Source organism: Erinaceus europaeus, chromosome 9 (assembly GCF_950295315.1).
Source record: "Erinaceus europaeus chromosome 9, mEriEur2.1, whole genome shotgun sequence".
Taxonomy (NCBI): Eukaryota; Metazoa; Chordata; class Mammalia; order Eulipotyphla; family Erinaceidae; genus Erinaceus; species Erinaceus europaeus.
In genome coordinates this window covers 5,726,683-5,744,116 of record NC_080170.1, presented here as the reverse complement: position 1 = coordinate 5,744,116, position 17,434 = coordinate 5,726,683, and the positions used below count along the sequence as shown (strand labels likewise).

Sequence of the window (17,434 nt, the reverse complement as noted above, 5' to 3'; positions counted from 1 at the left end):
TTAGGAGCCTATGTGACCTCTGCATCCCTGTAGATCTGAGCTCAGATTCTGTGGTCATGAGTAGGAATGTTCCAAGCTGCCCCAGTATCAGGACCCATCTTCCTCAGGTGGAGCATAGAGTATGTTGTCCAGGCTCCCTTTGGAGGATGGAACATTCTCTACCGTTGTTGAACCAAGTTGAGGGCAAGGTCCTATGAGGGCCCACAAAGGGGTCTGTTGTTTTTTGTTGTTCCTGATATAGATGACTGGTAACGATGGAGAGAGGGATTTATTTGAGGTCTAGACCCGTCATGTCTGTTTGGGAATCTTAGACCTTCCTGAAGCTGACTTAGGACTTGAGGACTTGGAGGTGAAAGTTCAAGCACAGTCCCCAGCTTCCAGAGAACTGCAGTGAAGGCAGGAGAGGGCAAAGGCTGAAGCAGCAAGGGGCAGAGCAGCTGACAGTCACAGAGGGATGCCCTCACGGTGGCCAAGCCTGAGATTGTGCCCACAGGGCTCCAGAGGACCGTGGGCAGCCAGAGTCCAGGTGGGCACTGGCTCTAGGCGGCAGGGAGAGAAGGGCTGGGTGCCAGGTAGCAGAGTAGAGTCAGAGAAGCCGAAAGTCTCTAGCCGGAGTCCAGGTGGGTGGTTTTAAAATGTTGGCACGCTCTCAGGAACCACAGTCTCACCGCTGCCAGAGTGAGGAATGAATCAGGGGTCAGGAACCCAGGCTGTGTTCTGGACAGAAGAGGAGTCTCGGGCCACACAGGTTGTGATGGGGCCGTGGAAAGAGAGGTCCCCGGCTTGCCCCAGCCAGGGAGCCTCCCCTGAGGGCCTTACTCTAGTGGGAGCTGAGTGGGGAGGGGGCTCAGGGAAGAGAAAAGGGAGAGAAAAGGTACCTCTAGTGGGGAGGAAGGTGATCCCTGCCAGAACCAGGAGACGCCTAGAAGGAAAACTGCCAGTGGAGACGGTTCAGCAGAGCTGTTCCTGGAGAGGAGCTGCTCCACATTTAAAACGAGACAGTCATCCTAACTAGCCGTATGGGGCTATTTCCCCCCACGGTTTGGCCCTGGTAGATGAGGCTTTCTTTCTTTTGTCCTCCAGGGTTATCGCTGGGGCTTGGTGCCTGAACTACGAATCCACTGCTCCTGGAGGCTATTTTTCCCATTTTTGTTGCCCTTGTTGTTGTTATTGTTGTTGCTGTTGTTGTTGTTGTTGGATAGGACAGAGAGAAATGGAGAGAAAGGAGGGGGAGGAGACTGTGTCTGGTGACTTCTGTCTAACCCAGGGCTGTGTCCTGGAACTTCAGACTTGCTTTGTGTACCGTCAGAAGCCATTCCCACCCAGGACAAGGGTGCTGAGGGGTGCGAAGGGGTGCCCCAGGCCTGTGAATGAATCATAGCATGCTCCCCAGCTTCCTGTGATCCAAGCAGAGAACAGGGCATGTTGTTCTGTGACTGGCCACCCTGCTCAAAAATACTTTGCAGAAGTTTCTGGATATTCTAGTCTTTTCCGGGTCTCCTTCTCCTTTCCGTCCTCCTCCTCCCATCCCTCCTCCTCCCTCTTCATGTGTTACTTTTTAAAAGTATAATTAATTAACTTATTATTGGATAGAAACCAAAATTGAGAGGGGAGGTGGAGATAGAGAGAGAAAGAGACAGAGAGACACCTGCAGCCCTGGATCACCATACATGAAGCTTTCCCCCTGCAGGTGGGGACCAGGGGCTTGAACCTGGGTCCTTGTGCACTGTAATGTGAGCCCTCAACCAGGTGCACCACTACCTGCCCCCCCACCCCCCCGGGTCTTCATGTTCCTCCTCCGCATGTCTGCCCACCTCTCAGGTGGAGCAAGGACAGAGTCTTCAGTGTGGGCTTCAGAGTGGAGTTACAGGAGAGTCAGTGGGAAGTGCCCTTGGCTGCACCTGAGGGGTGAGACCTGGGAAGAGCCCTTGGTCAGCCTCTCCAGCTTGGGTCAGAGGCGACCTTTAGAGGAGGAGTGGCACCGTCCCTAGGGGCTCGGGCAAGGCGTCAGTGCATCTGCACAGGCAGAGTATGTCTGCACACACACCCCTCCCCAGATTCAGTGCTAGGTCCCCACCAAGACTGATTCTGGCCTCTGGGCCTTGGGTCTGAAGGCCAGTCAGGCTCTCCCTGGAATCTGGGCCCTTGACAATGAGGCCACCAGGTGGGCCCCCAGCCAGGCTCAGGGGCATCCCGTCCTTAGATTCTGTCTGGGTTTCCCTTTGCACTTCCCAAGGCACATCACTTGCAGATGCAAGGAACTCTACACAGCAGCTACGGGGGCAACACGGTGGGGGGAGTAAGTGGTAAGTGCTGGTGGCCAGGGCAGTGGGGCCCAGGGAGGAGCTCCCTGGAGGCTGTGGCTAGCGCAACAAGGCGTGAGTGCTGTAGGGTGTACTGAGTGCAGGACTGCTGAGGAGCAGAGCACGTAAAAGGTCCCCAGAGCAAGAAGCTCACTGTGACACGGAGACCGGCCTGGACGGTCCCGTCCCTCCCACCCAGTGACTGGCCAAGCAGAGGTCGCCATGCAGGCAACACTCAGTCTGCAGGACGCGTCGGCAAGAGCAAACTCCACTTGTCTCTTTCTGTGGGACTGGGGAAGACAGCATCATGGTTCCGCAAAAATCTTCTGTACCTGAGGCTCTGAGTTCTCAGGTTCAGTCCCCAGCACCACCATCAGCCACAGCTGAGCAGTGTCTGGTTTCTGTCTCTCCGTCTTTCTCTGTATCTATCTTTCTCTCTTATTAAAATAAAGTAAATAAAACACACACAAAAAAAGAATGTCAAGAAACACACTGTAAAAAAAAAGTACAAGTGAAATTAAAAAAAAAAAAAAAACTCCAGGGATAATATGAATCTGAACAATTGTACCCAAGAAAGTGTTCAGGTTCGCGTCCGCAGCTGACTGGCAGGCAGGCAGCCCGGGATCTGCATTCTGTTAGCGGCCCGGCTCGCAGAGGACTCTGACCTTATTGGAGAAGCATTTGGTGGACAGCACGCAGCTCCCTGGGCCTCCCTCAGGGCGGCCCTCGGCGCTGTCACGGGGAAAGCCCCCCACCCGGGCTGGACCACTGGGCATGGCCCTTGGTTCCTGCCTTCAGGTGCAGCAGGCAGGTAGAGTGGACCTGGCAGCGGAGATGTCCTGGGGGAACCGAGGAAGCAGGCCTGAGCCGGGCACTTGCTATTGGGTCTGGGAGGCTGGGCTCTGAGCACTGCGCCTCTCAGCCTCTCCTGGGCCTGCTAAAAGCTGGTGATTGTCTTCCTGTGTGCTGTGGGCTTACGGGCCCTGAATCTTGGCTGTCTCCACTCAGTTCCACTGCTGCTCTTCTTCCCCCTCCTCCTCCTCCTCCTCCCCCTCCTCCTGCCCTCCTCCCTCCTCTTCTCCCCTCCCCCTCCTCTCCCTCCTCCCCCTCCCCCTCACAGGCTTTTTGAGGGATCTCTGGAGATCTTTCAGCCTGCCTGGTCCCCACCCTTCTCAGCCCACCTGGCTGCCTTTAGGTGCTCAGGAAAGCCTGCCCAACCTGGGAAGCTGAGTCTCAAATACGCACTGAAAACTCCATGGGTTCAGTCTCCTCCTGGAGGTGCTCTCCCCTCCTGGGGGTGCTCTGTGGAGGTCGAGGAAGGGACCGCGCAGAGTGGGGAGACGGCCAGCTCGCTTAGGCCTAGCTGTCCAAGGTGTGTCCCACCAGCTTCCTCCTGCCAGGTTCCTTCCTGGTGCTGTCTAGAAACTGCGCAGCCCTGCGTGGCTTCTGGTTCAGGCCCCACCGGATCTGGGGGCCGCCTGGAGCCACATTCAAGGGGGAGGGGGCTTCTCCCCTCCTTCTTTGAGTTTTAATTTGCTCTGCTAAGAGGCCCCATGGCAAACGGCGTTCCAGGAGGGGAGCGGGGCTGGGGTCGCCCCCCGCCTAGCCTAGCGTGCCTGTGTGCAGCTGTCAGGAGGCAGCTCAGGGAATCCTTAGTGACTGCAGCGTGGGGGCGTGGAAAGAGGGTCTGCCTGGGAATCTGGAGACCCGGCTTTCTGTGCGACCTTAGGCCAGGCACCCAGCCCCTCTGGGCCTCACTTTGCTAACTGTTCAAGAAGTGGAGGAGAGAGATGAGTGGGTGGTCTCCAAGGCCCGTTTTAGCAGCATGCACCCTCCCTCATGGGGGTTGGGATTTGGGGTTTCGAGCTGAGCCAACAGCCCACCCACCCAAGGAACTTTTCTGGAGATGGGGGTGGGAGTAGGGGAGAGGGGAGAGGGCCAGAGGGTCCAGGCCAACTTCTGTGTGATTAAGGCTCCAATAATTAGCTCAGCTTTGGGGGGAAGCCCGTGAAATTAAGAGAGACGGCAATGTTTAGTATCAGGGATGGCAGTTGGCCCATGTGAGGCCTGGCTGGCTTCCAGCTCTGCAGACTGTGCTCAGACATCATATCCTCGTACCCAGGGCACAGCCTCTGACACTCACCCATGTCCCTGGGCTGCTGGAAGGATCCTGTGGAGGGCTCGAGGTCAGAGAGCAGTGCCTGTATCCAGAGGCCACCCCAGAGCCTCTGCTTCCAGTGCTTTTCGTTGCCTCATGAACCAACCCCTCACCCCTGCCCCCCGACTCAGCAGTGTGAGACTACGACCTTCTTCTCATGCTCCGTGGGCCTTTGGGACACAGAAGCCGACTGTCCCCTGGTGTCTGGGACCTCTGGCCTGTGGGAAGGACTGGAGCCATCTGCAGACTGTTCACACACCTTGTCTCCAGGTTGTGGGGCTTAGGCCAACGCTAGGTGACCTCACTTAGCAACTGCCACTCTCCAGTGTGTGTATCTATCCGTCCATCTTTCCATCCACCCATCCATCCATCTATCTGTAGGTTCCTTTAGAAGACACTCACCTGTTCAAGTGTCCTGGAGGACCTGCCCTTCTCCTCAGACTCCAGAAATTCCTCTTTCTCAAGTAATGCCCCTATGCCCTGCGTGACAAAGGGGCCAGGTGGTGGCGCGCCTGGTTAAGCGCACGTATTACCATGCACAAGGACCCAGCTTCAAGTCTCGGGCCCCCACCTGCAGGGGGAAAGCTTCAGGAGTTCTGAAGCAGGGCTGTAGGTGTCTCTCTGTCTTTCTCTCCCTTCCCCCCCTCTCAATTTCTCTCTCTTCTGTTAAAATAAAGTTAAAAATTAATTAAATTATAAAAAGAGAAGTTCTGGACTTTGGCTAGGTTCCCAATGGCTACCCCCGCTGGGGATGGGGACCCTTGACTTGGATCTCAGAGTCCTGGCGTTCCTGCCCGCCAAGCCGGTAGGGTAAAGGAGATGCTCCTGGGTATCCCTCTGTGGGCTGAGGGAGCAAGATGGCCGTGGCCCAGCGGGCTGGCTGGGGGGCTGGCATTCTGGGTGGGCTCCTTGGGGCATTCTGGAATGCCATCTCCAGTCTGTCTACTTCTCCCTCCCAAAGGCAAGGGTACTCAGGACCACCTGTTCCGGGGACATGGGGTGCCAGCTTTCCTCGGGTTCTAGAGTCTGTGAAGCTGGTCCCCAGGACACTGAGGGCCCACGAGGTCCCTGGCACACACCCTCCACTTGCCATCCTGCAGGCTCAGCCCACAGCTTCCTCAGTGCCCTGCCCATCTCCATCCTTATGATCCTGAGGCGTCTCTTTCCAGGGTCCCACATGCTAAGGTTTGTTGATGGCGAGGTTGTGGGAGAGAAGAGACCCTTCAGGGAGGAGCCAAGTGGCCTGGCTGGCTGCTGGGGACAGTTTTCTGAGACACATCTGTGCCTGGGCCTTCAAAGTCCTGTTGGCTTGTGACCCCGGAGCACTCACGGCTTTGAGTCGGTTACGACCATTTGGCTCAGACACCCAAGTCTCTCCTCCTGGGTTTGCCCTTACTCCCTCCTGCTGCATGACTCGTGGCCTGTCCCGCCTCTTCATAAAACTCCACTTTCCTGCTTAGAATCTGGCAGACCGTGCTGGTCGGGCCTTCCAAGACACCAGATTAAATTTTCCCAGGCTCTTCCCAGGACCTGAGGTTCTCTTAGGAGCCAGGGATTAGTCTTAGCATCTGCTTTTCTTCCCCAAGAGTCCTCACCTTAACCTTTCCTTTCCTTTCCTTTCCTTTCCTTTCCTTTCCTTTCCTTTCCTTTCCTTTCCTTTCCCTTTCTTTCTTTCTTTCTTTCTTTCTTTCTTTCTTTCTTTCTTTCTTTCTTTCTTTCTGTCTTAAGAATCTAGATAATCTAATAAAGTAAATTGTCTTTACACGCTTAGACAAATGTATGGACCTCAGCATCTCGCCAGTGATGTAAGGCCATTCCTGGACTCACAGTTTCTTCTTGGCACCTCAGGTTCCAGATTTGTTCTGCAGGACCCAGTCTGTCTCTGTCGCAAGGGCTGCTGGGTTTGCACGGAGTTCTGCTTGGGGCTCATGGTGCACCTGTGAGGCTCTCCTACTTCCCTCCGCTAGGAATCACTCCATCTCCTCCACTGCAGTAGTCCTGCCTTGTGCTCTGCTGGCCTGGGCTCAGGCATTCTTGCTGGTGGAATTACCCTTTTCTTCTCCCATGGGATACAGTCTGGAGGGGGACGGGGCTTTTAAGCAGGGGCCTTGCCTTTTCATAACCGAGAGGTGAGTGTTTATCCCACATTGGAACAGTAGAGTGCTTTCTGCCTGGAGGTCTTTCTTTTTTATCTTCATGTATTTATTTATTGGAAGCTCTGGCCGATTAGTTCAGTTGGTTAGGCATGGTGCTATTTATTTATTGGATGGAGACAGCCAGAAATCAAGAGGAAGGGGGAGACAGAGAGGGAAGAGAGAGAGGCACTGCTCCACCACTCACAAAGCTTTCCCCCCTGCAGGGGGGGACTGGGGGATTGAACCTGGGACCTTGTGCGCTCAACCAGGTGCACCATCACCTGGTCCTGGAGTTGAAAAACTTGACCGGAAGTGACCGGACAGCTTTGCAGGTTGGACCAACTCATTGTGTCAGGTTCACACACACACTTTCTTACCTTCCCCAGATGTGTCCTGCAGAGCACTGCTGAATCCAAAAGGTCGCTGGGAGCCCGTGCGACCCTTTGCACTCAAGTTCACACACAACCTTTTCCCCCCAGACTCCTTGCCAGTGATGGTTGAAAGTCACAGAAAGACGTGTGGGGAAGGAGGCGGGAGGACGGGAGAACTCGCCCTCCTGCCCAGCGTTTGGAGAGGGGCCGACTCAGCTGGGCTCACGATCCTCCAGGTGCTGGCCGGGTGCCCCAAGGCGAGCTCATTCTTCTCGTAGGCTGTCAGCATCACTATACACTCAAGATAATGAATCTTGACGCCCAGATCCTCAGACTCGGACGCACCGTGCAATCACCGAGGGATTTGTAAAAATTTCCCAAGCCCGGGTCCCGTCTCCAGAGATTCTGATGTAATGATTTGGGGGTGTTCCCAGGAGCTTGCCATTTCCCAGCACCCCCCTCCCCAGGTGTTTCTGATATGCAGCAACATTTGAGAAACTGACCTGAAGGAATTCTTGGAGTCATAGAGGAGATTACGTAAGTTATGTGAGACATGCGGCACTGCACAGGCAATGCTAAGCTAACAGTCGCTCTCCTTGCTTATGGGGGGAGCCACCTGGCTCGCTCTGGCTTCCAGCACACCTGGCTTTGTTTGGGGTAGTCATAGCAGTCACCAGCGTGACCCTGCTTACTTCGCCATGCTGGGGTGGAGGTCCACCCCACAGGGCCTGGGAGATTTGCATTTACAGAGGTGTGCGTTTACCTTCACACCCGTGGGATGGTTCCAGGCAGTCCAGCAGCGCGTCCTGAGAGACCCTTGTCAGAGCAGATGCTTCTGTGTTGAGATGGATCGATTTGCGGTTGACTGCCACGGCAATAGCAGGCCTGAGCGATGGCTTCCCAAGGGGGCATGGGCCAGGACTCTCTGCAGGTCTGTGCTGGGTGACCCGAGCTCCGGCAAAGCACTTCACCTCGCTGGTCTGCTGTTTCCACTGAACTTGTTGCCGTCACCGTGGCTTCAACAGAATCTACTGACTCAGTGTGTTGCTGTGACCATTTAAAAGCATGCCCAGAGATCCTGTAGGAAGCAGGGTCAACTTAGGGACTTGTGCCTTTTTAAGTAATTGATTGATTAATTAACTAATGCCCCCGGGGTTATCTCAGGGGCTCAGTGCCTGTACTGTGAATCCACTGCTCCCGGAGGCCATCTTTTTTCCATTGTTGGTGTTGTTGTTGCTGTTATTATTGTTGTTGTGTTGCTGCTGTTGTTGTTGTCATGGATAGGACAGAGAGAAATCACGAGAGGAGGGAAGACAGAGAGAAAGACACTTGCAGACCTGCTTCACCTCTGCAGGTGGGGAGCCGGGGGGCTCGAACCAGGATCCTTTCTCCAGGCCTCGAGTTAAAAAAAAAGAAAAGAAGAAAATAATAGTAAAGTAAGGCATTTTTGGTGGTGTGTATGGACGTCCAGGGTGCAGCTCCACTGCAGCGCATGGAATGGCAGGGAGTGAGCCGGAGCCTCTGGGGTCTCGTGCGTACACGCAAGTCCCGTGCTCTGATGCTACGCGATATCCCCCAGCCTGTGGCCTTGCCACTCTTAGACGTGGCAAGTAGTGGCACTGATTCTCCCATCTGCCTCCCACCTGCCTCTCCCCAGTCCTTCCCATCCAGACCTCTGACCCAGGGCCTCCCTGTGTCCATGTGGGTAACACGGGGGCTGGGTGGTCTGTCACTGTGCGGACTGTCCTATCCCTTTCAGTGTGGCCCCTGACTTCTCCCACCAGATCCCAGGAGCACCCTTCCCTAATCTGATAATCAGACCGTGTCCCCAGGCATGGCTGATGGTCCCCAGGGGACACACTGGCCACTGGCCTAGTCCTACTTCAGGGCTGAGTGTCTGAGTGACTGCGTGAGTGCCCCCACATGGAGGCCACACAGAGCCCAGCAGCCCCTGCTACCAGTGGGGGCACAGAGCAGCTGGTAAGTGATGGTGATAATAACAAGGCCTGCTCTTCATAGAGTGTTTGCACGGTACCACGTGCCCGGCTAAGTCCCTCCTGCAGGTCACTCTGTCCCGGCACCCTGACACTGCCAGGGCTTGTGCAACAGAGACCCGGACGCCGAGCCCCCTGTGCCGTGCTCAGCTTGGCTCCATGGCGTTGGCCTCACACCACCACCTTTTCCTTCTCAATGCCAGTTTCTTGCCAGCATGTTCAGATGAGTGACTTTGTGTAAAACTCTACTTGTGGCTCAAATTTTAAAATTGGGACCTTTTGTGGGTGGGGAGGGGGGAGGTCATCTCTGCTCTGTGGCAGAAGTTGGCTCTTCAGTGAAGCCCGGCGCCTTCTTGCCGGGGTCCCTGCCGCCGTGCCCTACGGGGACTCTGGCACCAAGACCCTGCCTGAGCTGCCGGTCCACCGCACCCAGATGTTTCTGTTTCAATCCGTCACTGATGTCCTGAGCTCGTACAGGTGGAGGGGTGGCGGCTTCTTCTCCACCTCCACACTGTGCTGGCTATCGCCTTCTGTTTTTGTCGGACATTAGACCAGCTCCCCCTGCTCCATGCTGCATTGCTGACACTATGGCCTATTTACATAATCACTGTTTTGCCTGATCTAGCTTCTTTCTACCTTGAGACCCGCCCTGCCTGCAGGTTAACATTAATCCCTCCAGTTAAAACCATCGCAACAGTTGCTAAGGACGCTCCCACCTTCCCAGCATGCCTTTTGCCTCTCTCCACCCCCTTTCCTAGCCATTTCCATTTCCGACTTGCCACTTGCAGTTTTATCCCATAAAACACACTTCTGTTCCTGGTTTCACTCTCCTTTCTCTCCCATGTCCAGACCTGGAGAAGGGCTGGCATGCAGAGCGGGAGGTGGCCATTGCGGTTGGCACCACGTGGCCTAACCCACTGTGCTCACACCCGACTCTGGGGCATTCCCCCATGAATAAAGAATTGTATTACTACACCGCCACAAGTTCCTGGATCCCCTCTCCCACCTGCAATGCTACCCCAGCATGTTTTCAAGTGTCTTACCAAAGAAATGAGCCAACGGCTCTCTGCACGTGCAGCAGCACTGCACAGCCTCTCGGCACTGTTCTTAAATTCTTTAGCCACAGAGAGGGAGAGAGAACCAAAGCACCCTTGCACCACCCGTGGGGCTCCCTGTTTCCTCTCCCACCTCCCAGTGCTATTATGATCCCATGTGATTTAGGGGCTCTAGCCCCTGGCTTCCCACACGATGAGGCATTCACTCTTCCTACTGAGCTATCTGCCAGTCCCACGGAATTTGAACAGGAGCAAACCGGGGCTACACTTCAGGGAAACTCTTGTCCAAAGGCATGCCAGAATGGAGTGGCAGGGCCAGGAGAGGAGCACGCCCCTCCCTGGCCTCACAGGCAGCTGCTCCAGACCTCCCTGTGCTGGGGATACTCCGGCCCTGCCTCCTGAACCCTGTGGCAGGGGTCTCTGGAGCACGGAATCTGTGTCAGTTTGCACCCCCAGGAAAGCCACATGCCACCAGGGTGGGAAACGTGTCCTCTGAGCACAGCCCCCAAGCTGGTTCTGCCTCTCTGCCACTCCTTGGTCTGCGGCCAAGGGCTGCTCATACACCCACGTAGCGAGGGGCCAGCTGGCTTGTTTGCTTCTGCTGAGACCGACGAGGACGCTCGCCTGCGGGGAGGATGTGATTGCTTTAGGAAATTAAGTGGGAGTGATTAATTAGCAATGCACCAAGGACTCTGGAAAGAAAGAGCAGGAAAGGGGGAAATCGGAACCCTCCACACAGAGTACTCTGGCCACGCGGCTAATCAGGTTGCACTCAGTGAGCACTGGAGCCTCTGAGGCTGCAGACGCTGCTTGGGCCTAGCTCCTCGCCTGAGGGTGCCAGGAAGGCCCCACCTGGAGAACGGGCCAGGCTTCCCCATCACCACATGGTGAGTGGAGGCTCAGAGAGGCGGGCACGTAGGATAGGATTTGGGGCTTGGAGATGTAAAATGGTCGGGTGTCAGATCTCAGACGCAGAGCCCAGGTAGCGCTGGCTGCTGCCCAGGGCTGCTTCCAGGGAATTCTTGGGCAGAGCAAGTTAAAGTCACGGCGGGCAACGGCTGAAGCCTGTGCCCTTGCTGTCTGCACTTCCTTGATCGGCACAACGGTTCTCTGTGGTTGGCACTATGGGGGCTCACTTCATAGTGACAGGCAAGGACACTGAGGACAGACGTGTTTACTCTGTCTGCACGGTGAGTCAGAGGGGGAGCCGAGACTCCTGTGCCACCCACTCCTGGACCCACACTCTCTGCCTTCATGCCTGATCCGTGATCCAGAGACTGCAAGCACACGCCTGCCCACGGGCTCCATACACGATGGATTTCTCATCCAAGCATCTTGTGACAAGATCCAGTGTGTGTGAACGGGCTCCACTGGACTCCATGGGCTCGCTATCTCTTTTTCTTCCTTCCTTCCTTTCTTTCTTTTTTTGCTTCCAGGATTATCACTGGGGCTCAGTGCCAGCACTACGAATCCACTGCTCCTAGAGGCCATTTTTTTCCATTTTATTGTATAGGACAGAAAGTCATTGAGAGAGGAGGGGGAGATAGAGAGGGAGAGAGAAAGAGAGACACCTGCAGACCTGCTTTGCCACTTGTGAAGCGACCCCCCTGCAGGTGGGGAGTGGAGGAGGGGGCTCGAACCCGGATCCTTAAGCAGGTCCTTGTGCTTCATACTATGGGAGCTTAACCGGGTGCACCACCACTCAGCCCCCGTGGAGTTGCCATTTCTATTGCCAGGTCAAGGTGATTAACAGACCTTTCATACCTGACCTCCAGTCTCTTCCACCTTCCCGCACACCCTCTGTGTGGCGTGGACTAGGGGTACCCATAGTGCACCTGTGAGGAGTGTGACCGCGCACACAGCTGCAGCCCTGCTCCTCACACAGTTTCAGAGCCACCTCATCACCTTGCTGCTTCCACCTCCAGGGAGGAGGCTGTGTTTGAGGGTCTCCCCTGTGGGGCAACGTCTCAGATGCAGGGAAAGGAGGAAGCCAACAATTCCTTTATTTACTTGTGAGAGAGAGGAGAGGGAGTTAGAGTATCTCTCTGGCACGTGGTGCTGAGAACGCTCAGAACCTCGCACTCAAGAATTCAGTGCTTGATGCCCCAGGCCACCTCCCGGGCTGCACCCACTAGCTTTTATTTCATTATTATTGTTATTACTTTAATTCCCTGGGGTGCTGGGATTTTAAGTCTGCTTTAGTCTAATTTGGAGCTTCCTGTCAGGCCGAGCCGCACACCGCTGCCTCCAGGGTGTGTGGGAACCACGGAGCTGTAGCATGAAGGCTGATCTTGCCAGCCCCCAAACTCCATCGTCCTGTGTTTCCTCCTGGGTCCTCCTGGCCCAGCTACCCTTACTGAATTGTCAGCTTGTCAGCCAGTCTGCTCTGGGGAACCTGCCCCCCTCCAGCCTCCCTTAGGGATTTTTAGCACCACGAGAGAGTTCTCTCTGACCTCTCATCTCTGGGTGGGTGGATTCTGGGTCTCTAAGAGGGCGTTGCCCTCTTTCTGTCTCCCCACACCTCACAGAAGGGCAGGTTCGGAGAGGTCTTGAGTAGAGAGGGAGCAGGGCTGTGACTTCAGTTATGGCTGTGCATTTGAGCAGATGCTCTGACCCTCAGGCCAGCCTGGAAGAGCTTTAGAGACCTGGGGGGCTGTGTGTGAGGGGGCGCTGCATCTGCTTTGGGCCTGGATCCCCTCCTGCTGTCCCAGGACTCGTGGGAGGGTGTGTGTGTGTAGAGGCAGTAGCTGAGGGGCAGGGACTGTTAGGGTCTGCGGGCTGACTCTAGAGTTCTGTGGCCACCGTCAGAGCTGCCTTGAGTTGAGACACACCTCACACCAGGCACGAGCGGAGCGGAGTCCTTAATCTGCAGGAGAAACTGTGAGGTCGCGCCCTGTGTGATCAGATGGCAGCCAGCGCTAGAATCCAGCCCGCCCGACCCGCCCACTCCGTGCAATTTAAAGCCCTCTGGCTGGGGCCGCCAAGCTGGCTCCCCTCAGTCTGAGATGCCAACTCCAAAGCGTGGAAGTAAACACCAATACCACCTGGCTCTGTGTTGGAGCCAGGGCCTCCCGGGGCGAGTTCAGGTCTCCCTGCCGCAGGACTGAGGGAGAGTCTCTCTCGGGCCTGAGACAGCCAGCAGCCAGCCCTGTGAGTGCTGAGTGCCCAGCTCCTCACAACAGGGCGCCCTGGTGAACTCTCTCTCACCTGTCCACAACAGTGACCACATCACACACCCACTGCCCTGACCATAAGCAAAACACAGAGATGACCCAGGCCCCAGACAATCACAGGTTTTGTCAAGGATGTGAGGACGTGATGGGAAACGGGGTAGCTTCTCCGAAAGTGTAAACAGAATTTCCACCGACTCCGGGCAATCGTGAGGACTGAGACAGACCCTCCGGCAGAGCCCTGGGCCAGTGCCCTTCAGCCGCCTCCGGGGCAAGCCCGGGGGGTGGGTCCACTCAGCAGGTGGACAGACACTCAGAACATGACACGCACACGCTCTCTCTGGGGTCTTCCTCAGCCTCTGAGACGAAGAGGCTCTGAGATACACTACAGGGAGGAGGGGGCTTGGAAACCACAGGGCTCCTCGGGAATGAAATGCCTCAGCTGGGTGGATTCGCAGGGACAGCAAGTAGACTCCTGGCTACCAAGACTGGGGGTGGAGTAAGGACTCAGTGCATAGTGGGTATGAAATTCCTACTGGAGTTCAGGAGGTGTGTGGTGAAAACGGGTGGACACCATAGTGGTGTTTCTGCAGCGCTGCCCATGTGCTTACTGCCTTCGAGCTGTGTTCTTAAAATGATTATGGTGATGATTTTTGTCTTCTACATACTTGGCTAACTTAAAACAAAATCCATCGCAAGAAAAACAAGATGTATGTTCTGTCAAAGAATCTGATGGAAACACTGTGTTCACCCAGCCCCCGGGCTGCCTAGCACAGGGCTTGGCATACAGCACAGACACAGACATGGAAACACACAAAGACATGGACACACACAGACATGGACATACACAGACATGGAAGCACACAGACATGGACACACACAGACATGGAAACACACAGACATGGAAACACACATAGACATGGACACACACAGACATGGAAACACACAGACATGGACACACACAGACATGGACACACACAGACATGGACACACACAGACATGGAAACACACAGACATGGACACACACAGACATGGACACACACAGACATGGACACACACAGACATGGAAACACACATAGACATGGACACACACAGACATGGAAACACACAGACATGGACACACACAGACATGGACACACACAGACATGGACACACACAGACATGGAAACACACAGACATGGACACACACAGACATGGACACACACAGACATGGACACACACAGACATGGACACACACAGACATGGAAACACACATAGACGTGGACACACACAGACATGGAAACACACATAGACGTGGACACACACAGACATGGAAACACACGCAGACATGGACACACACAGACATGGAAACACACTAACATGGACACACACAGACATGGAAACACACAGACATGGACACACACAGACATGGACACACACAGACATGGAAACACACAGACATGGAAATACACAGACATGGACACACACAGACATGGAAACACACATAGACATGGACACACACATAGACATGGACACACACATACATGGACACACACAGACATGGACACACACAGACATGGAAACACACAGACATGGACACACACAGACATGGACACACACAGACATGGAAACACACAGACATGGAAACACACGCAGACATGGACACACACAGACATTGACACACACAGACATGGACACACACAGACATGGACACACACAGACATGTAAACACACGCAGACATGGACACACACAGACATGGAAACACACATAGACATGGACACACCCAGACATGGACACACACAGACATGGAAACACACAGACATGGAAACACATGCAGACATGGACACAGACATGGAAACACATAGACATGGACACACACAGACATGGACACACACAGACATGGACACACACAGACATGGAAACACACGCAGACATGGAAACACACAGACATGGACACACACAGACATGGAAACACACAGACATGGACACACACAGACATGGAAACACACGCAGACATGGACACACAGAGACATGGAAACACACGCAGACATGGACACACACAGACATGGAAACACACATAGACATGGACACACACAGACATGGACACACACAGACATGGACACACACAGACATAGACACACACAGACATGGACACACACAGACATGTACACACACAGACATGGACACATACAGACATGGACACATACAGACATGGACACACACAGACATGGACACACACATAGACATGGACACACACAGACATGGAAACACACAGACATGGACACACACAGACATGGAAACACACTAACTTGGACACACACAGACATGGACACACACGCAGACATGGAAACACACGCAGACATGGAAACACACAGACATGGACATACACACACATGGAAACACACAGACATGGAAATACACAGACATGGACACACACAGACATGGAAATAGACAGACATGGACACACACAGATATGGAAACACACAGACAGGGACACACACAGACATGGAAATACACAGACATGGACACACACAGACATGGAAATACACAGACATGGACACACACAGATATGGACACACAGACATGGAAACACACAGACATGGAAACACGCGCAGACATGGACACACACAGACATGGAAACACACATAGACATGGACACACACAGACATGGACACACAGAGACATGGACACACACAGACATGGAAACACACAGACATGGAAACACACGCAGACATGGACACACACAGGCATGGAAACACACAGACATGGACACACACAGACATGGACACACACAGACATGGAAACACACGCAGACATGGACACACACAGACATGGAAACACACAGACATGGAAACACACGCAGACATGGACACACACAGACATGGACACACACAGACATGGAAATACACGCAGACATGGAAACACACATAGACATGGACACACAGACATGGACACACACAGACATGGAAACACACGCAGACAAGGACACACACAGACATGGAAACACACGCAGACATGGACACACGTAGATATGGACACATAGTCATGGACACACAGTCATGGACACACAGTCATGGACATACAGACATGGACATACACACAGACATGGAAACACACAAACATGGACACACATTCAGGACATACACACAGGCATGGACACAGACAGGACACACAGACATGGACACACAGACATGGACACACAGACATACACACAAGCAGCATTTTTCGTTTTTTTTATCTTTTTTTTTTTATGAGCCAAACTGAGACAGAAGAGTTCCATCTGTAGCAGAGAATAGCAGCAAGGCATGGAGTGTAAATTGTAGTGCCATGGCAACCGTGGAAACACAAACATGGTAATCATGAAAACACAGTGGTATTTTCGGCAGACGGGGTCAGCTAGAGGTAAGGTGGCCCACTGCAGGTAAAGAGCAGGAGGAGGCAGAGTCCACTGTCAGCCCTGGTTCTCCAGCCTGTTGTGCTCAGAGGGAAGGCACCGGGGTGGGGCCTACGAAGGCATCTGTGGGGACCCCGCGGGAGGCTCCCAGGGAGGACACCTGCCCCGCTCCCCCGTCCCCGTGTGCAGCTGTGCGAGGTCTCAGGAGGAGGCTGCGGGCCTCTGGCACAGCCACAGCTGCTCTCTGGGAGGAGGAAGAGAGACCTCAGCTTGGCGTTAGTGGAAACAGGGCGGGGAGGAGGTGAAGGAGAACTCACCTCTTGCTAAGGGTTTCTTGAGCCAGAATGCCCCTTTAAGAAGAAAGGAGTTGGGGGTCGGGCGGTGGTGCAGTGGGTTAAGCGCTTGTGGCGCAAAGTGCAGGGACCTGTGTAAGGATCCTGGTTCGAGCCCCCGGCTCCCCCCCTGCAGGGGAGTCGCTTCACAGGCGGTGAAGCAGGTCTGCAGGTGTCTATCTTTCTCTCCCCTTCTCTGTCTTCCCCTCCTCTCTCCATTTCTCTCTGTCCTATCCAACAATGAATTGCGTCAACAAGGGCAATAATAATAACCACAAAGAAGCTACAACAAGGGCAACAAAAGGGGGAAAAATGGCCTCCAGGAGCGGTGGATTCATGGTGCAGGCACCAAGCCCAGCAATAACCCTGGAGGAGGAAAAAAAAAAAAAAAAAAGAAAGGAGTTTCAGAATTCTGTGCTGCCTCTAGTTATCCTCTGTCTGCTTGAACCACTGCTTCTGGGTCAGGAAAGAAAGGCTGCTTCCTCTCCCCCTGAGCTGCCATCCATATTCTGGTTTACTCAGCACACAGACACATAGACACA

General features: G+C 54.3%; 1 protein-coding gene across 2 annotated transcripts in view; it reads left to right on the top strand.

Moving 5' to 3' along the window:
- LOC132540322 (basic proline-rich protein-like) overlaps nucleotides 1-17,434 on the top strand; it is a 52,930-nt gene that overhangs the window by 12,584 nt on the left and 22,912 nt on the right. Inside the window, exon 2 of one of the 2 annotated variants that reach the window (XM_060197125.1) lies at nucleotides 6,983-8,816. The exons of the other annotated variant lie outside the window; for it this stretch is intronic. Coding sequence (XP_060053108.1) covers nucleotides 6,983-7,097 — 115 coding nt within the window. The 3' untranslated portion in view covers nucleotides 7,098-8,816. Of the gene's footprint in view, nucleotides 1-6,982; nucleotides 8,817-17,434 lie in introns of those variants that run through there. 2 annotated transcript variants of the gene reach the window in all.